This window comes from Eulemur rufifrons, chromosome 16, assembly GCF_041146395.1.
Source record: "Eulemur rufifrons isolate Redbay chromosome 16, OSU_ERuf_1, whole genome shotgun sequence".
NCBI lineage: Eukaryota > Metazoa > Chordata > Mammalia > Primates > Lemuridae > Eulemur > Eulemur rufifrons.
In genome coordinates this window covers 89,353,064-89,376,911 of record NC_090998.1, presented here as the reverse complement: position 1 = coordinate 89,376,911, position 23,848 = coordinate 89,353,064, and the positions used below count along the sequence as shown (strand labels likewise).

The 23,848-nt window shown below is 37.8% G+C and overlaps 1 protein-coding gene across 4 annotated transcripts in view; it reads left to right on the top strand.

The window, feature by feature from the left end:
- Positions 1–23,848, top strand: part of MRTFA (myocardin related transcription factor A) — a 186,940-nt gene that overhangs the window by 64,482 nt on the left and 98,610 nt on the right. For 3 of the 4 annotated variants that reach the window (XM_069489875.1, XM_069489874.1, XM_069489876.1), the window contains exon 3: positions 2,696–2,957. Coding sequence is in view for 1 of the 4 variants with exons in the window: in XM_069489873.1 (XP_069345974.1) it covers positions 18,165–18,210 (46 nt within the window). In the remaining 3 variants the exon portion in view is untranslated. Of the gene's footprint in view, positions 1–2,695; positions 2,958–17,959; positions 18,211–23,848 lie in introns of those variants that run through there. The other variant, XM_069489873.1, reaches the window with a different exon arrangement.

The following is a 23,848-nucleotide window of genomic DNA, read 5'->3' as shown; positions in this document are numbered from 1 at the left end:
TTTATTCTATCCACCCCACCCCCACCCCCTGCCAAGTATCATAAAATTTTACTTAATCTCACACCAAGCTCTGGTATCACAGATACCAATTAAATCTAAAATAATGGGGATTTGCTGTTTGGTTAAGGACCTTTTATATGAAACTATGATTCTAGCCCACCAGTTTAGCTCTGGAACTTCAGTGGTATGAAGTTTGCTGGTTCCTGTCCTTGGCCTTATTATTCTTACTGTTTCTGTATGTTTCATGCAGTCTTCCTTGTGTCATCATAGCTCACTACAACCTCAAACTCCTGGACTCAAGTGATCCTCCTTCCTCAGTTCTCCTGAGTAGCTGGGACTATAGGCATGCACCATGATGCACAACTCATTTTTCTATTTTTAGTGGAGACGGGGTCTTGCTCAGGCTGGTCTCGAACTCCTGAGCTCAAGCATTCTTTCCTGTCTCAGTCTCCCAGAGTGCTAGGATTACAGGTGTGAACCACTGTGCCCAAATTTCTCAGTTTTCTAATGAGAAGTATGAACTCTCATAATCCCTAATGATTTAACAACTGTTTGTTAAAAGCCTGTTACTCTTTGTGAAACCACTTTTCCTAGGTCCTAGGGCTGAAGTTTTGATACCATCTTCTTTCTCTTTTCCTTTTGGACTCACTAAGATTTTGTGTTTTTTTTTTTTTAAAAAAACACATTCCAGGCCATCATCCATATGCATGCATGCATGTGTGTGTATGTGTTTATGTTTATCAGGGTAGAGAAAGGTATCGAGGACTGCTGTCCTAAGGTTAGGCATCAAGGGGTCCTTAAGTGTCATAAAATTGAAGTGTTTTTAGTCTGAAAAGACTCCTGTTAAAGGGAACAAACATTCTCTTTCAGATTCAGTGGAAAAGAGTACTGAGCCAAATGGATTAATTCTATATAATAGTTTTTTTCCAATACAGAGACATGGTTATTTTTTTCCTTTGTCTTACTCAAGTCTTCGTCCAGCTTTGGTTTTTTTTTTGTTTTTTTTTTGCGTAGAGAGTCTGTCTTACTATCTTTATTCTTAACAACGTCATCCCTCATCTTAATTGCTCTCATCTGGACCTTTTCCAAGCCAGTTTATATTTTATGAGGTAACATCAACCGGAACTGCAGTCAGGTTTGGGCACACTGTATTGCCTTACATGAAGGTAGAGTGGAATGGTCTTTTTAGTTTTCAAAGCCATTCTTCATTTTGTGGCTGTTCAATATTTTGTTAGTTTCTTCATCTGAAGCAAATTAGACTAAAGTCCTCACCAAATTCTGCAGGGAACTCCCAGGGAATCTGCCTTTACAGATCAAAAACTATAGAAACTATAGCATTTTCATTATAAAAGCAATAGATATATTTTAGAGAAAATTTGGAAACTATTAAGAAAGTAAAAAGAAAAAAAAATTTTTTATTGTCCAGTCAAACAAAATCCCTGTTTTATGTTTTGGTATACTTCTTAAAGTCTTTTTTTCTCAGTGTAACATTTTTATATATGAACATGCATTTTTATATTTTTTCTTAAACATGACTTTAGAATAAACATTTCCCACATTAGAAATGCCTTATAAAAATTATTCTTAATAACTGCATGGGATTCAGTGAATGAACATATTCCTAATTCACTTAACTACTGATTCTCACGTTGAAAAATTTTCCTGTTGTGTGTATTCTTTGTCATGTTTAAAGACGCATTCTTATGTTGCCAGGTGTTCTTTTTTATTTTTTAATTATTATGGATATGTAACAGCTGTATATAGGTGTTTTGTTTTTAATATGCCAGTCCTGCGTACTATGATTAAATATTCATGTAGGTTAAAATATTTGGGCTACTACCTGTCACCACACAGACATCTCTATTTTGACATTTCTTTATGGAATCTAATGACTTGGGAATTGTTTTTCTTTTTTCTTTTTTCTTTTTTTTTTTGAGACAGAGTGTCACTTTGTTGCCCTGGCTAGAGTGAGTGCCGTGGCATCAGCCTCGCTCACAGCAACCTCAAACTCCTGGGCTTAAGCTATCCTCCTGCCTCAGCCTCCCGAGTAGCTGGGACTACAGGCATGCGCCACCATGCCCGGCTAATTTTTTTTTTATATTTTTAGTTGGCCAGATAATTTCTTTCTATTTTTTTTTTTTAGTAGAGACGGAGTCTCGCTCTTGCTCAGGCTGGTCTCGAACTTCTGACCTCGAGCAATCCACCCGCCTCGGCCTCCCAGAGTGCTAGGATTACAGGCGTGAGCCACCGCGCCCGGCCGGGGAATTGTTTTTCTAAAGGAATTTTCTCCCTCAGATTATCTTGGTACAATACAATACTTGAGTATGTTGTAGACACTCATTAGCTGTTATTTCTCCAGATATTTTCCCTTGGTAGTTGGAAGGTCACCTTTATGTCATAGTTATTTCTCCTTGACTGCCATTGCCTTTTGTCTCATTTTATGTGTGTGTGCTGATTTTGTTTCACTTCTTGTCCTCTTTAATGACCTTGTTGGGGGGAGGGACAGTATCACACTTAAAATCTTGTGCATTCTGTGAGCATATTTAATAATGATGTTAGCTTACTTTATAAAAAGCTTTTAAGAATAATGGTAATTTGCCAGTAATGTAATTTACATATTAGTATTCAGCATATACTAAGTGGAATAGTTTCTTCATGGTTCATCTAAACTTTTTGTCTCTTTTTCCATTTTCAGGTTGCCATCACGAAAGCCAAAGTGGATTTCTCCAGTGTGGTGTGCCTGCCCCCTTCCGTCATTGCTGTGAATGGGCTGGACGGAGGAGGGGCTGGCGAAAATGATGATGAACCAGTGCTCGTGTCCCTGTCTGCAGCACCCAGTCCCCAGAGCGAAGCTGTTGCCAATGAACTGCAGGAGCTCTCCCTGCAGCCCGAGCTGACCCTAGGCCTCCACCCTGGCAGGAATCCCAATTTGCCTCCACTTAGTGAGCGGAAGAATGGTGAGTAGATATGAAATTGTTGCATTGCCTAATTTGAACCAGGATCTTCATGTTTATGATATTACAGGTCCTTTATTTCATGTCTTTTGAAAGTTTCTTATTATCTTACTATTTCTTATAAAATAGAGAAATAGCGATTAAGTTTAGGTGATCACTGTAAGCCCAGCATTTCCTGCCTGGATTATTATAATTTCTTTCTAATTTGTCTTCCTACTTCTCTGCTTCCCCCACCCCATTCCTTCCACAAATTCATTAATTCATTGTATATGTTCATTAAATATTAATGTATTATAAACTGTACTAAGATTATGGATTAAATGGTAAACAAGCCCCTGTCATTAGGAAACTTTACCCTAACCTGTATACCTTGTCAGAGTAATCTTTTGGAACTTTGTAGCTTAATACTTTTCAGGGATTGCGCTATAGGATAAAACAAAAGCAAAATAAATTTCTTGGCATGGTTTACAGGGCTTTGTAGGATCTGATCTTTCTTTAGGTTCTTCTGTTATCATTTCCCCACTCCTAGTATTTATTTGCTCCAGCCTATTAAACTACATTTAGTACCATTTACAAACCATATACTCAAACCTCAAACTTTTTTTAATTAAAAAAAATTACAATTTGTTATGAAATACTTAAGATTTGAAAAACGGTATGTATTCTTCTGCAACTTGTGTTTATTGTTCAGTATTTATTTTCCCTGTGAGTTATTAAAGATATTCAGTATTTTATTCTAATTGAACCTATTATCATTTATTGAATAGTTCTGCTTTTTCCTACTGATCTTTTATGCCAGCTATTTTCTGTTTCTTTGTGTGCATGAGTTAGCTTTTAGGCTCTCTTCTGTTTCATTAGTCTGTCACTCTCTGTCTATCTCTATGTCAGTACTACCTCATTTTAGTAACTATTGCTTAATAATTAGTCTTGCTATCTGTTAGGACAGGTCTCTCTTGCCTTTTTCTTTTTCAAAGTTGTCCTGGCTATTCTTACCCTTGTAATTTTCCATGATATTTCTGCAAAAAAAAACACCGATTGGGATTTTTTTCCCTAACATTTTATCATGAAAAATTTTAAACATATAATAAAGTAGAAAGAGTTTTATAATGAATGCATATGTGTCCATCTTTTAGATCCTACCATTAACATTTTATAATTGCTTTATGACATATATTTTCATCTGTCCATTGATCCATCTTATTTTTTGATGCATTTCAAAGTAAATCACAGACTTCCTGTTATTGAAGCATAACATAAATATAGAATCACACACAACTTGTGTTCTTGTTGAGTTATCACAAAGTGAATGCACCTGTGTGTAACTACGGCTTAGTGAAGAAGTAAAACATTATCAGGACCCCGGAACCCTCCCCCCATGAGCTTCTTCCCAGTCAATGCTCTTTCCTGTCCAAAGGGAAACTACCGTCCTGATTTCTAACACCACAGTTTAGTTTTGCTTATTTTTAAGCTTTGTATAAGTGTAGTCATACTGCATGTCTTCTATTGGTGGCTTCTTTTATGTTTTTGAAATTCGTTTGCATTGAATTGTGTGTGGTTGTAGTTTATTTCCACTGCTATGTAATCAATCCATTTTATGAATGTACTGAAATTTATTTGTCCATTTTACTGTTGGTGGGTATTTAGGTTATTTTATTTGGCCACTATTATGAACTGTGTTGCTATGGAATTCTTGTATATGTTTTTTGATGTACTTGTTGGGATTTTGATTTGAAATATATCATTTATAGGCAAATGGAGAGAATGCACACTTAAAAATATTGGGTCTTCCTGTCCATTAATTATTTTTATCTATCCAGTTAAATAGGTTTTATTTAATGTCTTACACAGAGTTTTATGACTTTCTCCATAAAGGTCATACAAATACTTGTTAAAGTTTATTCCTGGATACCTTTTTTGGGTAGACATTGTAACATTATAAATGGTATATTTTTATAAATATTTTCAGTTTGATGCTGGGGTAGAAATGTCAAGCCTTTATCATCATACTTTATCACTCTATATTGTAATTGGAATTCTCCACTCATCAATGAGTGAGGCTTTGAAACTGAAATCAGACATTTCTACACTCCTCCCAAAACCCTTCAATGCCGTCCTGTGAGGCTAATGATGGTTCTTACGATGTGGCCCTGGTATCCTTTCTGACTTCATTTCTTACTGCTATACCCTACCTCACTGTACTCTGTTCTAGCCACATTGACTTTCTTTCTATTTCCTGAACACATCAAACATGGTCTTGTCCCAGGGCGTTGTACTTGCTGTGCCTTCATTGAAGTTCTTGTACAAACGTCATTTCCTTAGGGAGGCCTTCCCTGCCTGTCTTCTTTAAAATAGCACCTCCTGGTACTCTCTATACTGCTTTGTTTTTTTTCAAAGCACTTATTATTGTCTGTCATTTTATAGTGTGTGTGTGTGTGTATGTTTAATACATTTCCTGAGGGCAGAAACTTTATTTTGTTCAGTGATATATACCTGACTCCTGGCTCGTAGTAGGCACTCAATAAATATTTATTGAATGAATAGATAAATGGTTTACTTGTTTGCCACAGTAGATATAAGAACTGTGTTTTTACATCCAGATAGTAGGTAGGTCTCAAGCAGTTATTTGTGTTCTTTTTTTAATTTTAATTTCCACTCTTTCCCTCCCCTGCCCAAGATGGCAGAGACTTCGGCTTATATGCTAAAGGGAAAGAGTTAATCCAAAGGGAAAGGTAGAAGAAACAGAAACAGAAAGGATAATTGATGGAGAAGGTTCCTATGGAGGTGCAAGAGGTTGGGATCCAGGGTAATGGCGCCTTGGGCAGGAGTAAGGACCAGCTTTCCTCTGGGGTAGGAGGAATGGCAGTGAAGATAATCACAGACAGCAAACAACAAACCTCCACTATCTGGGCAGTAAGTAGAGAAAATTGGTGCTGACAGTGGAGTAGAAGGCGGCTGTTGCTGTTGGGGCCAAGGTATTGGTCTGTCACCAGGCTTTTTCTCTGAAGTCTTTCCTATTAGCACATAAATTAACTGAAATCTTTCTTAACAACTCTGACCTTCCCTTTGTATACAGGCACCTGAAAGAGTAGTTTATAGTTATTGTCTCCACTCTCTCATATTCCAGAGACTTCACAGCTTTCTGACTCTTATCACTAGCTCTCTTCAGAAAATGCCATTGCTAAAGTGATTTGTTTGCTTTTTGTTGTAGCTCAAATGAGCACTTCTTAGTCTTTATCCTACTTGACCTCTGCGGCATTTGCATGACATGGTTGGCCACAACCTTAGACCTGAAACTCTCCTCCACTGACATCTGTGACATTACCCTTTTCTGGCTTTTTAAACTCTGCTTTTCCAGCCACTCCCTTTTTTGCTCAGACCCTTTGCTATCTTTTCTCCACCCACCTCTTAAATTTTGTTCCTCCCCAGCATTCAGCCCTGGAGGAGAGAGGCTAGATGTACTAGTAAGAAAGTCATTATTATATTTTATAGTAGGTCTTTGCGTGGTCATTTGTAGGGAGGTAATGGTAGGAGCAGAAATGGAAAATCCCTGAGGAGATTGTGAAATTATAAAGTGTAGAGTTCTAGAACAGAATAAATTCTGGAGTTAAAGGAGATGCTTTTTCATGAATGGGTGTACTGTGTGTTGAGAGAGTGGAGTGAGAAATTTACTTCTTAGATCTGTTTCACTTAGAAGCATATTTTATGTAGAAATTCAGTGGGATAGCAAAGGTCCTTACGGGGCAGTAGGCAGTCAAGGTCCTGATACCTCTATTTCTAGAATAGAGAAAGAGCGTTAAAGAGAGGAGATGCCCTTGGTTAACCCAACCCTACTGACCTAATTGGAAAAAGTTGATAAGTTCCAAGGGTGTGTGTGTGTGTGTGTGTGTGTGTATGTATATATATAGAGAGAGAGAGACACACACATGCACACACAAAATCGTACTGTGGTGCCAGGGATAGAGCATAGAGGCATTATCACAGCTTGCTGCAACCTCACACTCCTGAGCTCAAGCTGTCTGCCTGTCCCAGCCTCCCAAGAAGTTGGGATTACAGGCACATGCCACCACGCCTGGCTGATTTTTCTAATTTTTGTAGAGATGGCGTCTTGCTATGTTGCTCAGGTTAGCCTCAAATTCCTGGCCTCAAGTGATCCTCCTGGCTCAGCCTCCAAAGTGCTAGGATTATAGGCGTGAGCCATCATACCCAGCTCAAGGTATATTTTTAAAATATTACTCTTCTGTCTTCCTCTAGGCTGAGCACTTAGGTCTAAAAGGTAAAACTGATCTGCTTGTGGATCATGTCCAGCCTGGGCTTGGAGAAGCCTGGAAAAATCTTTTCCTGAATATCTAATCCCATCCCTTTTGGCTTCATCTCCAAGAGTTCTGGCACCCATTGAATGAATGTATCACAGTGGAAAATCATTTCTTTTACCAACTATATATCCATTCCTAAACAATATAGATTAGTTGAAGTTTATGTGTTGTTTTTGTTTTTTGAGAGACAGGGTCTTGCTTTGTCACCCAGGCTGGAGTGCAGTGGTGCAATCATAGCTCACTGCAACCTCCCAAATAACTGGGATTACAGGCGTGTGCCACCACACCTGGTTAATTTTTTTACTTTTTGTAAAGATGGGGACTTGCTGTGTTGCCCATAAGGCTCTTGAACTCCAAGCCTTAAGTGGTCCTCCCACCTCAGCCTTCCAAAGTACTGGGATTACAGGTGTGAGCAGTTGAAGTTTATATGAATGAAACTATTCTGTATTCTTCTTTTGCTCAGTGAATATAGAATTCATCTGTGTTGTAAATAGCTGTAGTTCATCAATTTTTCATTGCTGTGGATGTTCCCATGGACAGTTATTCCAAAATTTAAAAAAAAAAGTCCATTCTGCTGGTGGACATTTGAGTTGGTTCCAGTTTTTGGCTATTACAATGTTGCTGTGAATGTTCTTCATGTGCTCTGGTGCATGAGTACATGCATATATACATAAGAATGAAAATTACTATAATATGTATAGTAATATAAAATTACTAGGTAACGCTAAACTATTTCTCATAGTGATTGCATTTGTTTCTACACCATCCAGCAGTTTATGAAAGCTCCCACTGTTCTGTATCCTTGCCAATACTTGGAATTGCTAGACTTTTTAATGTTTACCACTTTGCTGGGCATTTTGAAGATATCTTATTTTTACTTTACTGTTTTCTAATAAGGTTGAATATCTCTTCTTATATTTGTTGACCATTTAGATTTTGTGAAGTAGCAAGTTAAATCTTTTGCCTATTTTTTCTTTTGTGAAGTGGCAAGTTAAATCTTTTGCCTATTCTATTGTATTATTGAATTTTTTCTTGTTGAATAAAAGGAGTTCTTTAAATATTCTGAATACTAGTTTGTTGTTGCTTTAAATGTGTTGCAGGCCATGCGTGGTGGCTCACGCCTATAATCCTAGCACTCTGGGAGGCTGAGGCTGGTGGATTGCTCAAAGTCAGGAGTTTGAGACCAGCCTGAACAAGAGCGAGACCTCATCTCTACTAAAAATAGAAAGAAATTATCTGGACAACTAAAAAAATATATATATAAAAATTAGCCGAGCATGGTGGCGCATGCCTGTAGTCCCAGCTAATCAGTAGGCTGAGGCAGGAGGATTGCTTGAGCCCAGGAGTTTGAGGTTGCTGTGAGCGAGGCTGATGCCACAGCACTCTAGCCCGGGCAACAGAGCAAGACTCTGTCTCAAAAAAAATAAAATAAAAATAAATGTGTTGCAGATATCTCATCCCACTCTGTGGTTTGTCTTTTTCTTTTTATGGTGTCTTTTGATTAAAAATTTCTAAATTTAATGTGATAGTTATATGAGTCTTTTATAGTTAGTGAGTTGTATGTCTTGTGTTTCTGGAAACAATTTTTTTGTATGGGGATAAGGTAAGGCACAATTTAATTTTTTTTCCAAATGGATTCCTGTTTATTGAAAACACTCTTCTTGCCTTACTGATCAGCAGAGCTAACCTCTTTTTGTATAGCAAGGACTTAACCTTTGTGTGGGGGTGTTTCTGAGCTCCATATTTGGTTCTGTTGGTCTATTTGTGTATGCCTACACCAGTATCTCACAGTTTTAATTATGATAACTGTAATAAGCCCTGTTATATGGGAGAAGTAAGTCCTCCCACCTTGTTTTTTCTCTTTCTTTTTTTTTGTTTTTTCCCGCTTTTCTTTTTTTTTTTTTTTTTTGAGACATAATCTCACTCTGTCACCTAGGCTAGAGTGCGATAGTGTCATCATAGCTCACTGCATCTTGAAACTCCTGGACTCAAGTGATCCTCCCACCCCAGCCTCCCAAGTAGCTGGAACTTGAGGTGTACTCGGCTAATTTTTCTATTTTTTGTAGAGACAGGGTCCCACTATGTTCCTCACACTGGTCCGGAACTCCTGACCTCAAGTGGTCATCCCGCCTTGGCCTCCCAAAGTGCTAGAATTACGGGCATGAACCACTGCACCAGACCTCCACCTTATTCTTTTTTAAGAGTGTAGTTCTTGGTTGTTGTTGGTCCTTTGCATTTCCATATGAATTTTAAAATCACTATGGGATTTTGATTGAATTGCATTATAAACCAATTTGGGGAGAATTGATATTTTTAGAATATTGTACTGCAAATGTGGCATATTTTTCACATTTATTCAGATCTTCTCTAAGATCTCCCAGTGAGTTTTTATAATTTAATACTGTTGTAGGCCGGGCGCGGTGGCTCACGCCTGTAATCCTAGCACTATGGGAGGCCGAGGTGGGCGGATCGTTTGAGCTCAGGAGTTCGAGACCAGCCTGAGCAAGAGCGAGACCCCATCTCTACTAAAAATAGAAAGAAATTATATGGACAGCTAAAAAAAATATATATATATAGAAAAAAGCCGGGCATGGTGGTGCATGCCTGTAGTCCCAGCTACTTGGGAGGCTGAGACAGGAGGATCCCTTGAGCTCAGGAGTTTGAGGTTGCTGTGAGCTAGAATGACGCCACGGCACTCACTCTAGCCTGGGCAACAAAGTGAGACTTTGTCTCAAAAAAAAAAAAAAAATACTGTTGTAAATATTACCTTTGAAAATTTTTTATTTTCTAACTGTTGTTGCTAACCCCAAATATTGTTCGGAGAGATGTAACAGAGTTTTTGTATATCAGGTTGTGTAAAGAGAGGTAAGCAGGAGAGAACTAGAGTGAAAAAGGACACATTTATTCCCCTTTCACAGTGATCTTCTCCTTTGTGTAAGATTTAAGAAGTACTCATTTGTTTTTCACATGTGCAGCCTGTGGAAGAAAGGGCAGATGTTTTTTGTTTTTTTTTTTTTTTCCTGTAAGGGTACGAACTGTATCCTTTCATGCTGTAGTGTTGCACAGGAGATACTAATTAATTGCTGGGAGAAGTAAAAATTTTGAGTGGGGCAGTTTCTGATCTGAATTACAGTATTTTCTTGAGGAAAGGAAAGAGATTTGTTAACTATGTTTCTCAGAAAGCCTGGTTTTAGGGATTTTCTAGATTAGGTCTTCCAAGTGAAAACGCCCAAATCTTAAGCATGTCAGTTCGATAAATGATTGTGTTTACAATGTGATTTAGAGAATTTCATAACCTATTTAATCCCAGTACTTAGAGACAATCAATTTCCCATTCTCACTTATTTATCACATATGATGCTAGGCTTCTGGAGAACAAATACCAGGTAGAATTCCTGCTCCAAAAAAGCAAAACAAAAACAAAAAACCAACTCCCAATGGATCCTATCTCCCAGAGAAAATTGTTGTTAGGATAGATTCATTTCCCTCCAGTGTTTTTCCAAATGTATGTTTTAAAAATAACTGAGCTAATACTATACACCCAATTCTGTGTTCTGCTTTTTTCATTTAGCATTGTAGCTTAAGATTTTTTATGTTACCAAAATATTTTTACAAATAGCCTTTTTAGTGGGGTGCATAACATTCTATTCTGTGCCATCATTTCTTTAATTTCTCCCTTGACATTAGAATCATTTTCAGTTTTTCACACTTACACACTAATATTTAGATGAATATCTTTTACAACTTTTTTTTTGCATTTCGGATTATTTCCGAAAGTAGAGATATTGACATAAAGAATTTGACCATTTTAATATTGACAAAGGTATTCAGTGACTATTAAGTGCCAACTCTGTGCTAAGTATTGGAGAGACAGTAATGAACAAGACAGATGAAGTTCTCGTTGTCATGGAAGTTACAGGTCCATGAAAGAGAGAAAGAGGAAACAAAGAGTTATACAAAGTAATATGTAGTCACAAACTTTGGTAATTGCTTAAAAAAAAGCACAGATGTTATAAGAGAATAACAGATCTAATAGTGATGGTTATAATGTAGGTGAGGGGGTTGGTCGGGAAAGGCTTCTTTGATGAAAAGACATTTAAGCTAGTGGTTTGCTAAACAAAAGGAGTAGCATGTGTGAAGGCTGGAAGAGAAGGAGAAATGGGGAGAAGGGACAGACAAAAGATATTGGGGAAAATTGGCAGAAAAAGAACCAGCATGTATACCAGTAGGAATGAGTGAGGAAGAAAGTGATGTGAAATGAGTCTTAATAGTTAGGGGCCAAATCACACAGGTCTTTGTAGGCCTTGTTAAGAATTGAGATACTTGAGGCTGGGCGCGGTGGCTCACGCCTGTAATCCTAGCACTCTGGGAGGCCGAGGCGGGTGGATCGTTTGAGCTCAGGAGTTCGAGACCAGCCTGAGCAAGAGCGAGACCCTGTCTCTACTAAAAAAATAAAAAGAAATTATATGGACAACTAAAAATATATATAGAAAGAATTAGCTGGACATGGTGGTGCATGCCTGTAGTCCCAGCTACTCAGGAGGCTGAGGCAGAAGGATCGCTTGAGCCCAGGAGTTTGAGGTTGCTGTGAGCTAGGCTGATGCCACGGCACTCTAGCTTGGGCAACAGAGTGAGACTCTGTCTCAAAGAAAAAAAAAAAAAAAAAAAAAGAATTGAGGTACTTGAGAAATACACTGTCCAATTACATTCCACAGTGGCCTATCAAGTTCTACTTCTGTCAACCCTGTATGAGTGCCTGGTTTGCTTATTAACATTGATAGTCTCACTTGTTAAAAACAAAAAACAAAACAAACTTTGCTAATTTGTTAGGTGAAATATTTTCATTTCAGTTTGTGTTTCTCTGGTTACTAGTAAGGAAGAACCTTTCCCCAGTTGTTTGTAGCCAGTGGATATTTTATTATTCGTGATCATTCAATTCATATTTTTTACTCACTAAAACATTATTTTTAAGGTTTTTTTCACAGGTACTCAGGTAACAGATTGGTAACCAGTTGCCAGGAACGTGTAGAAGAGTTTCTTATTTGTTCTTTACTCTCAGTACTCTCGATAAGACGTCAAGACCAGGTTTCTTTTGGTGTTGTCATTTTCTGGTTCATGGGTATATAAGTCTATGGAGTTGGAAATTTAAAAAAAAAACAACTCGATAAACTCAGGTGCCGTTATGTTTTTAGAGCCACCTCACGTTATCCTTCCTGTAAGAAACAATTTGACTCTTGTAACCAGAATTTGCTGCTTTTTAAATACTTGTTTAGCTCATGGTTTGTATTATTTAGCACTTCATTTTTTTCTTCTTTTTATTGTTGGTTAGAGAATTTCTACCCTACTTCACTGTAAAAAGGGTCTTGAGGCCAGAGATAGTGTAAGTCTGATTCATCCTTGTCTTTGTACCCCCACTGGTGTTGACATTTGTTTGTGAGGACAGTATTTCAGACATACAGTGTGAATGAGTTGGCTGTTCATATTAATATTTATGGCTAACGTAGCTTTACTATACCTCAAAAACTGAGCTAAAAATATGGCCTTCATCTATCCTGAGTCCAAGGCAAGGAATAACATATCTATGGTAATGTGTGATCCTCCCTGGGTTCTTCAGCAGTAGTAGGTTGTGGTCATAGGAAGAGGGAGCTGCCCAAGGGCCTGTAGCAACTTGCCTTGGTGCTGGCTTATGTTATCCTTTAGGTGTTTTCACTTTGCCCAACACCAGGTGTCTGGGGAGAAGTCAATTGGTTGGAGCCTATGAAATTTTGATATGATGATTACATTTTTTATAGAGTTGAACCTTGATAAACTCATGCATACACTTGTGGGAACCCAAATCAGAAATGGACACAGCAACAGAATTACATTTCAGTGCTCAGAAATCCCACAGAGATTATAAAAAGGCATTTGTTATTTCTGTGTGTACATGTCTATATTTCATCATAGAAATTGATATCAGTTCTTGGTGAGGTTGACAGCTTTCTATGGTCACAGGTTATTTTGTAGGCAAGCTATGTTCTCTGTTTTTCTGATTTTTCCTATTTATTCCTTATAATTTTGGCATTTTTGTTCTCATTAGGACTTCCTGAGGGTATTTTTGTGGATGTCCTTATTTATGTCAACCCTATACTTCAATACCTCATGTAGTTTTCTAAGTAATAGCACCTTCAGCATGTGTTCTAATGAAAATTTTAGCAGAGTACCTGCCCTTTTTGGATAGGTAGTGATTCTTTTGTTATGAATTTTTCTCATACTGTTTGAATTTTCTGTGATAAATAGAGCTTTTTGTTCCAGAGACACAGTTACGAATGCTGTTATATGTCAGCCACTGAGCTAGATCTGGGAATGCAAGGAACTAAGCCATGTGGTAAAGAGCAGTGAAAGGAGGTAGGCACAGGTGCTGGGGGAGCCTAAAGGCGGGGTAGTTGGCATATGCATGTAGGCTGCGAGAAGGGTGGGGAGAGTGCCAGGATCGGGTAAGGCTTTCTAAAGAAGGCAGCACCTGAACTGAATTGTGAAGGATGACTAAGAACGAGTTGGTAGCAAGGATAGTTTTGTTTTTGTTGTTGTTGTTTTTTGTGGTTTTTTTTTTTAGACAGAGTCTCACTCTGTTGCCCAGGCTAGAGTGCCGTGGCGTCAGCCTAGCTCACAGCAACCTCAAACTCCTGGGCTCAAGTGATCCTCCTGCCTCAGCCTACTGATTAGCTGGGACTACAGGCATACACCACCATGCCCGGCTAATTTTTTTTCTATATATATTTTTAGCTGTCCAAATCATTTCTTTCTATTTTTAGTAGAGACCGAGGGTCTTGCTCTTGCTGAGGCCGGTCTCGAACTCCTGACCTCGAGCGATCCTCCTGCCCCGGCCTCCCAGAGTGCTAGGATTACAGGCGTGAGCCACCGCGCCTGGCCCCAAGGATAGTTTTTAATAGAGACAATACCAGAAAGAAGGAGCACAGTTCAGAAGCTGTTGCTGAAGTACACACTACCACCTGTGGGGTATTGTCAAAAACTTTAACCCGAATTGGATCAGATTATGTATCTAACTCCTAATTTGCTGGAAATATGGGGAGATGGAGCAGCATATTAAATGACATCATGCAGACACAGCAAAATCCAAAATGGGGGAAACAGCCTGGTTTCTTCAAACAATAAACTACAAGAAAAGAGGGAAGGGAAATCTGTGAATTAAAAGACACTTAAGGGACACATCAATGAAATGTAGTGTGTTGTCCCTGTTGGACTCTGATTTGAATAAATCAACTCAAAATTGGAGAGAGCTGGAAAAATTTGAATACTCATTGGATAATTGATAATACTAAGGGATTTTAAAAATTTAGGTGCGGTAATATGTTAAAAAATTTTTCTTGTCTTATAGATATACAGAATAAAGAGGAAGTTAGATGATGCCTGGAATTTGCTTCAGAGTGATCCAGCACTGGCTAGGTGCTCTGTGTGTGTGTTGGAGGGGGTGGGGAAAGCATGGTAGGACAAATGAAACAGGTTTGGCCACGTGTTGATTAATTTTGAAGCTAAGTGATGGGTACATAAGCAGTTTATTATGCTGTTGTTTTTTACCTTTGTGTAAGTTTGAAATTCTCTACAATAAGTTTTAAAAAAGCTTTTCCTATACTCCAGGCAAGAAATATTAATATTAATGACCTGAAATAGAGCAATGGTTGTAGGGAGAGAACAAAAAATGAATTTGAGGACTATGTTGTGAGATAATTAGTTACATTTGGTAGTGAATTATATGTTTAGCGGTAGAGGGAAAGCAGTCTAAGTTTATGGTTTGGGATCTGAATATTGTTACCTAAGATAGGGAAAATGGAAGTGGTATACCTTGAGGGGTTGGTGCAGGGTTACAATACTGGCAGTTTGCTTTTGGACATACTGAGTTTAGGATAGCCAGGTAGAGGTGCATAGTTGGAAGCTTACAGGTGAAGTCAGAGCTAGATAATGGATCAGTATTTAGGTGGTAAAAACCTTGAGAAAGGGTGAGATTGATTGCCTAGGAAGAGTATGTAAAAGAGGAAAGGGATGCCCCTGAGGTGGCAGAGAAAGAGTTATTTAAGATTTTGAGAGGAAAGTAGGGAGGCAGGAAAGTAGGATTTTAAGAAAATCTAGGAAATAGGAAGTTTTAAGTAGAATGTGGAAACTGACATCCAGTAGGAAGGTCAACTGGGATAAAATTCTATCTGGTTCCTTTTGATTATGAACATCGAAGGCCTTTGAGGAGTCTGTGTCAGGTTGGGGTAGGAAACCTATATACTAAGTTATATTATTGTTAATTGTTAAACATTTGTTAGTAACTATGAAAAACTGTTAAGCACTTAAAAACTATATTTATATCCTGCAGTATCATGTCCCTTTAGAGTGAATTAGTAGAGAGTGCAGACCACATTAAATTTGTGTTGATTAGCTAGAGTTACCATTAGAAGCAAAGCTTTTATTTTATTGGAAATTAAGATTGTTATCCTTCATTCCCTTAGTGCTATTAACTTGAAAGTCTTCTTCATTTGTGCAGAGGCCTTGTTAAAGTTTAGTTTAGTTCTTTTTTGATGAAGTGTTGCTCATTTGCACAAAAAATAGTGGAACTGAAGCTGTTATAGGACTTCAAAGTTTTAGAATTGTGATATCTGTTTTAAAGTTTGTTTTCATAGTGAATCTGTTGCTGTGCTGATGCTCTTGAGCAGCAGTCCCCAACCTTTTTGGCACCAGGGACTGGTTTCATGGAAGACAATTTTTCCACAGGACAGGGGTGCGGAGCTCAGACAGTGATGAGCTGCCTCCTACTCGGCCACGGCCTCGGGGTTAACTATAGCTCTTGAGGATAAAGGCCAAATCTGAACAATAGGCAAAGATTACCTGGCTTCTTGTTTTCTTCATTTTTCAACATTACTTTTTAAGATTTCTTTCTAAAAAATTGTTTTTACTTCGCTCCTTTTATTCCAGAGTGCAAATGAGATAATGGATGTGGAATTGCTATGAAAAAGTGAAATTAACTGAAATGTGCTGTTCTATTGTTACTACCACCACATGACTGTCAGTATCTCCTGTGGGGCCAGAACAGTGACACTTGTGGCATCACAAGCACTCTTCTATAGCAAAGAGAGGAGTTTTGGTAGGAGGGAAACAGCCCTCTGCCCTTCCTATCATCTTCTATGCAGGAATCTTACAATTTTGTATTTATTTTCCTGTAAGTACAGAACTGTGAGAACTTGTTTCCTTTGAAAAAGCCTCACACAGCAAATTGTGCAGCCCACATAGGGACAAAGGAATGACTCAACCTTTTAGGGATGCTTTTCCCTTAGTTGCTAACCTCTGACCAGACTACCATGTGGTCTGAGAGTTGAAATTTACCCATTTTTCATAAGACAGTTTGAGAGTTTGGTTGCCAGAAGGGGCCAGTGAGAACACTTCTGCCTTCCCAGAGCAGCATGTAGCCCACACTGGCTGCCACTCCGTTGCCTGTTGAGTCATTCCCACAGTTCTATATAGAGCTTTTCTGGCTTTTCTTTTAAACATGATGTTCTTGGAGTGAGAAAGAAAGGAAGTTTTTCTTTCTTCCACAGAATCTCCCACCTCAAATCTGCATTGCTTTCTCTTTTCTAATAACAGAATATTGCCCTCAATCATTCTGAGACTATTTTTCTCTTAAGGTCTCCTAGTGCTTTCTTTTTCATTTGTTTCACTATGTAAGCGTTAAGGTATCCTCTAGGCTGAGTCTGCAGCAGCGGACTTTCAAGATACAGGCTAATACTTAACCAAGAAGATTGAGGAATTCAAGATAAACATACCAAACATGAATTTCTAATTTCAACTCTTTAAAAATCAATCAAATATGCTAAAAATGCATCTTAATATCATTATTATAAATATCAGTTCGTAGTAAGTACTGTGAAGGGAATGAATAATAAGCTTTTAATTTTGGGTAAATAAAAACTTGCTGTAATTTAAAAGGATTTTAGTTTTTGTTTTTACAATGGAAGGTAAAATTCCTATGTTCTTATTCAGAAAATTTGCTCTGTGCTAGTGGAAATGATCAAAAAGTATTTTAGAAAAGTCAAATAGCATCAATATGCTGTCTATTCACAGATTACATGTGTCACATAGGCATAAGTAAAGGGCTCTTTTAAGGGATTGACAGATCTGAAAGACAGATTATAACTCTGGAATGTATTCAGTTGACTTTTTGAAATAGATATTTTAATTGAAGTGGGGGTGGAGAAATAGTTGAGTTTCTGTAGTTAAATGGTCAACTTCCTTGGCCTGTTATCTATAAATATCACAGATGAAAAAGCCATTGGAATTCTTTTTCAGAAAATTTACTTAGTTTATGTATTTATTTGTGTGTATATGTTTATATGTGTTTAATCCCCATCCCCATTTCTCATTAGTGGGAAATTGGACTGCATCTTTCACAAGATTGAATTGTTTGGATTGTGTTTAATCTGTTGCTCTAAACTGCATTAGCACCAGTCTGTTATAGTAGGGTTTTGAACAAAACGTCATCTTCTCTTCTTAAAAAGAGACAAAAAAAGCAGTAGATCTGTTCTCTGAAAGTCTCTTTATGTATGTCTCTCCCCTCCCCCAGAGAGGAATAGCAAGGGGAGGAGCTTACTCACTGTTCTAACCACACTTCGTATGTCTTAACTTGAGTGCTTTTTGGTTTCCTGTCGGCAGTAATTCAACTCTGTGCCATCTTGACTTGTCTGAAGGGTGGATAAATTGGTAACTGCACTGAGAAGGGGAGTGAGTTCTCACAGTCTGATTTGAGCATAAGGCATGAGATTGAATTTGTGAAAGCTTTCCGTAGCCTCTGAAGACATCTTTTTCTGTGACATTGACTTTCTTCGTTATATTTGTGGGCTGTTGTTTCTAAGAAGAATCCATCATGACTCTGCTGGAACCTGAGATGTTAATGATGGCTGTACAGTCAGGTAATTCCAGTATTTCCTACAGATCCTATTTGCCATAGACGACTTCTTTTTTTTTTTTTTTTTCTTTTCTCAGTTTGAATCTGGATTTCAGCCATAGACTTCTTAAAAAAAGGTTGGGCATATTTGTACTATTGACAGAGATGGGGAGGAAGAAAAAACATAAATTGTCCAGTAAATATGCTGCATCTTCAGGTTTTTATTGTAAAAAAAATTAATAATTTTTCTCTAATTGCAAATTTTAGTTATTCAGACATAGCTTTGAATTAGATGTGCACTGATCTTAAGACTGTTCAGTGAGGAGACCTATTTAAGAAGAAAAAACTATCTTCTTTAATCAATTATTTTATTATGTGTGGCACTGCTTTTCATAAAGGACAGTTAAATTGTTTTTGCAGTTTTATATATTACTGTCTCATCACCAATCTGCACTCTATTTTTGTGTCTTTATGAAGCATATTTTACATTTTTTTCTTAGCTGTTCTTTTTCTTTTGTGGTATAACCTTTATATATCATCTTTTGGTTCTGTGAAAATGCTCTTGATAACACATAGGATTGGGACTAAGTTTTGGAAGTGAGGAAGTTTGAGCAAGAAGGCAGTCAACAGAAAGAATGCAGAATTTAAAAAATTCTATCTCTAAAAACAGTTTTTCAATTCAGAAGTGTCTTTTAAAACATTTTAAAATTCCAGTTAGTTTTAAATGGTTTCTTTTACTTTTAGTGTTTTTAAACTTGTAAGTCAGATATCTAAAAATAGGGAATGTTCTTTTGTTATTTTTAGACTTCTACTAAAATGTAATCTGTAGTGTTTTCTTGTTTCAGTGCATATCTTAAAAGATTCGTACAAGTGGCTTTTGGGAACCTCTTCCCCATCCACTGGCCTTCACTCAAAGTAGAATAAGAAGACTCCTTGGTTCTGGCAGATACTGTCTAAGGAAGAATTGGTTTCACTGTTCTCCTTGGGGAGTGCTTAGGTAGTATGTTGAAAGACACAGATATACATCAGTTGAAAACAGGATCAGATGCTATCAGGTTAATAAGCTTTATGGACAGGAAAGGGGCAAAGAGGAAAGATACCACTACCATTTTGTTCTTTCTGGTTTTACTAATATGACCATAATGAGTCATTTATTAGTTGAATTTTTCTGTTCATATAGGCTATGTGTTTCAGGTTGCCTTTACTTTCCCTCCCACAGATCTGTTGGGCTTTGTGTTCTAAACAAGATAGTATGCTTATCTGAATGTTTCCCATCTGTCTTTGATGAAAAAGTTCCCAATTAAACTGACTTGGGTTTTGTTTTGTTTTGTTGAATTTTTTTTTTATTTGTCTGTATTCCAGTTCTATGCTGTGTGGGGCAAGTGCATGTTTTATTTTGAGTGGCAGATTTTAGCATTTGAACTGTCTCTCCCTTCTTTGATCACCTTGTTACTTACAGATCATCTCAGTCCAGTAACTAACTTTTCTTTATAAAGGTTAAAAGTTTGTTTGCTTTCCTCTAAGGTGATCTCAGTGTTCCCAGCCCTGAAAGGGAAAGGGATGTACTTGGTATTTTCTTGTCTTGCCTAAGAGCTGTTTTTCCCACAACATATGTTGGGCAGAACTAACAACCCATCTGTTGAACCAGCTACTTCATAAAACTTTCAAAGGTTAATACTATGTAAGACAAGTATGGATGAAATTGACAAGGGTGTTGGATACAGGTAGAAGGAAAGGTCTGCCAAGAATAGCATGAATGTGAACTTCTTTCTTTCTTTTGCTTATTGTCTGTAAAAGTAGAGAAACTGTGTATAGGAAGGAGTAATTGCAAACTGATTTCTCCAGTACCTGTTGTTCCTGAATGTTCAAAAACTTTAATAATGTGTTGGTTTTGTAAAATTATTACCTTGTTCGGCAGTGTTATAGCTATTGGCTGTATTGTAACTGTAATAGGACAGTTATATAGTAACATGTTGCAGTCATTTATGATAGGAAATGAAAAAGCATCTGTTATGAGACCTCAGTGAACCAAAAGCCAACCATTCTTCTGGATACTCAAGACATTTAGACTGTATGTGTGCCACAGATTTTCTAGCAATAGAATATTTTCACTTCCATGAATATATGCTTTATAAGTGAGGCTACTGTTTAATGAGATTTTTAAAGTCTAAACCTCTTTAGACAGAATTCAAGGTGTGAAGTTTTTACCTAAAGTCAAATTTTAGGATATTGAATATGATAGCAAATTCCAGAGTACATTTGTATATTTATTTATTTATTTATTTATTTTTTTTGAGACAGAGTCTCACTTTGTTGCCCCGGCTAGAGTGAGTGCCGTGGCGTCAGCCTAGCTCACAGCAACCTCAAACTCCTGGGCTCAAGGGATCCTCCTGTCTCAGCCTCCCGAGTAGTTGGGATTACAGGCATGCACCACAATGCCCAGCTAATTTTTTCTATATATATTTTTAGCTGTCCATATAATTTCTTTCTATTTTTTAGTAGAGATGGGGTCTCGCGCTTGCTCAGGCTGGTCTTGAACTCCTGAGCTCAAACGATCCGCCCACCTCGGCCTCCCAGAGAGCTAGGATTACAGGCGTGAGCCACCACGCCCGGCCACATTTGTATATTTATTAACAGTTTTCATTCAGTATTTGGAGCTTGGAGATGTTGGTGAGGCATGCTTGTGCATATATAAAGACGTTCATCCTCCCTACTGATGGTGGTCTTTTACTGATCCTTTGGAGCCAGTCAGATGCTGCCTTTTTGTGTAACCTACCTCAGTAGAGTCAGCCCTTCCTCCTCTCTGTTCCTGTACTACTACCTTTATAATGTACACGAATTGTCATTTTTACATGCCTTCCTATTTAGATTGTTAGTTTCTCAAGAGCAATATATTCATCTATATATTGGCTCCTGATGTTGGCACATGGTGGACACTCAGTAAGTATTTTTGAATGAATAAGAATGATAAAATTTGGTTTGGCATATTTCCCCTAATACGTAGGCATACACCTTTAGATCAAGATTTTATCAAAGTATTTTGAGATCTGTTTTTACATTAAGGCATGAATCCTATAACTGCTATCCTGCATTTTTGGTAGTCCTTGCCCAAAGCAAGTGCTATTGAAAGCATGACTTTCAAAGTTAAAATTCTTTTGCATCTCAGAATGCGCAGTGTGCCCTGTCTGCCCATCGTGTGTATTGCTGAATCTTAAGTGTTCCGATCAAGCCACATTTAGAGTCCTTATCACTACTATGGAAACCTATTTGGATCATCATCATTAGAAAATGAATAATCTGAGGTGGACATTATGGAATTTTTGAAGCTAAGGCTAAGGGAATGTTGGGGCATAGCATTGACTCTGGTGTATTTTAGAATGGAGGAATGCTAGGGCTCAGCTCTTGACAGCTAATATATTAGGCAGGCCCTGTGCCTATATCCAGCCAGTGCTTAGTGTCTAACTCTACAGCAGTTCACTTGTAGAGAGTGAAGTATTGAGACAGTTCCCTAGGTATGCTTTGGTACCATGACATACATCTGATCTTGATAAGGCACAGTTAAGGAGTCAGTTTTTTTTCTATGTCTCTCTTGTGTGTATATGTGTGCATACCAACACCACACATTTGTCCATGCATAAGATGTCTCTGAAAGGACCATAAGAAACTGGTAACAGTAGCTGCCTCAGGGAAGGGGGATGGGGATCTGGAAGAATGGATTGGAAGAGAATTTTTGTTCGACGAAAAACTGAATTCTCTTTTAAGTTTACTATGGGAGTACTCCATAAATGCAAAGGAATATATAGAGTAAGTATTATATATATGAAATTTGACACAAACTCATATCCACTACGCAGAATAGAGCGCAACCTAAGAAATAGAGCACAACCTATACACTGAAGTCCTCTAAGTGTCCTCTGATTTGTCCCTCAGAAAATGGTTTTGCTTGTTTTTAACTATATACCTTTTAAGTCTTTTATGTTTTATATCATATGCATGTTATCTATTCAAAAATATTCATTAGTTAATTATTTAAAAAATTGTCTCCTCAGTCAGTTTTTCTCTCATCCCTTGATGTCTGTATACTTAATTCCTGCATATTTCTTTAACTTCTGGTTCACTAGTCATTATAGTTTGCCTCTGAACTGTATGTTTTAGAATAGTGTGGGATGGAGAGAGGGGAGCAATAATTAATAAAAATTTAGGATTGAAGGAAGGATGGTGGGGCAAAAAGGGCAGATTGTGAGCAGATAAATTTTGCCCTTTTTTGGTGACTTGTTAACTGTTTAAGGAACACTCCCCATTTGGGTTCACATCACTCAGAAATCTATAGAGTTGCTGAAAAACTCCAGACCCTTCAGCAATACCTACTTGTTAAATCTCTTAATACTCTAAGTATTAATGTAGGCTTTTAAAAAACATACTTTTGTTTATATTTAAGGGATTTGAGAGCTTGAAGGAAACCTTAGATATTTTCTTGTTCTTCCCTTTATTTAAGATGAGGAAATTGGCCTGTTGAGGTTAATTTATTTCCTGAAGTTACATAAATAATTAGTGGCAGAGATGGAAGCAGAATTCATTTCCTTACTCCCGTGCCAGTGTTCTTTCTGCTATAACATACTTTATTTTTATTTTTTATTTTATTTTTTGTTGTTGTTGTTGTTGAGACAGAGTCTTGCTTTGTTGCCTGGGCTAGAGTGAGTGCCGTGGCGTCAGCCTAGCTCACAGCAACCTCAAACTCCTGGGCTTAAGCGATCCTCCTGCCTCAGCCTCCCGAGTAGCTGGGACTACAGGCATGCACCACCATGCCTGGCTAATTTTTTTCTATATATATTTTAGTTGGCCAGATAATTTCTTTCTATTTTTAGTAGAGACGGCGTCTCGCTCTTGCTCAGGCTGGTCTCGAACTCCCTGACCTTGAGCAATCCACCCGCCTCAGCCTCCCAGAGTGCTAGGATTACAGGCGTGAGCCACCGTGCCCGGCCTTATAACATACTTTAAAAGAAACCGTCAGAGACCTCTAATGTATGAGATTGTTTACAATTTTTCCCAGAGATCTTGGTTTTCCTCAGATTTTTCCATTGCAGGTTTCTCCCACTACTCAGATTGACTCACATCTTAAGAGGCAGAGGTGAAAAAGCAATGCCTGGGTGTCTACCTCCTGCCCCGTGGGGACTGTAGTGAGAATGCTGCAGACTCTGTAATTCTTTGGTGGACCTGTGTCTTGCTGTGTTCTCTCTGACCTGGATAATGATCTCATATCTTGATGATGATCTCAGAAGACAGGTAGGCAGACAGAAAGCTGTTGTCATCAGTATCTGGCTTCCATCTTACTGCGCTTTCTCTGACTCATTGATTTATCTGGGGTCTCCTTAGAGTTAGGACCCAGATCAAAGGAATTTGAATTCATCTGTCTACATCTTTTTTCGCCTCCTTTTTGTTTCTTTTTGGATGAGGCAAGCTGTCAAGACCATGAAGCACAGTTTTAGCTTTATTAAAACAGTGCCAAAATAAATAAAGGTGAGACTCATACAGTCTTGTTTTGTTTTTTTTTTTTTTTTGGAACTTCACTTTTATGATTACCACAGGCATTATTTTTGAAAGGATTTTCTTTATAATAACAAGGAAAATAACACTAAAAAACCCCACTCTGCCATCAACAACAA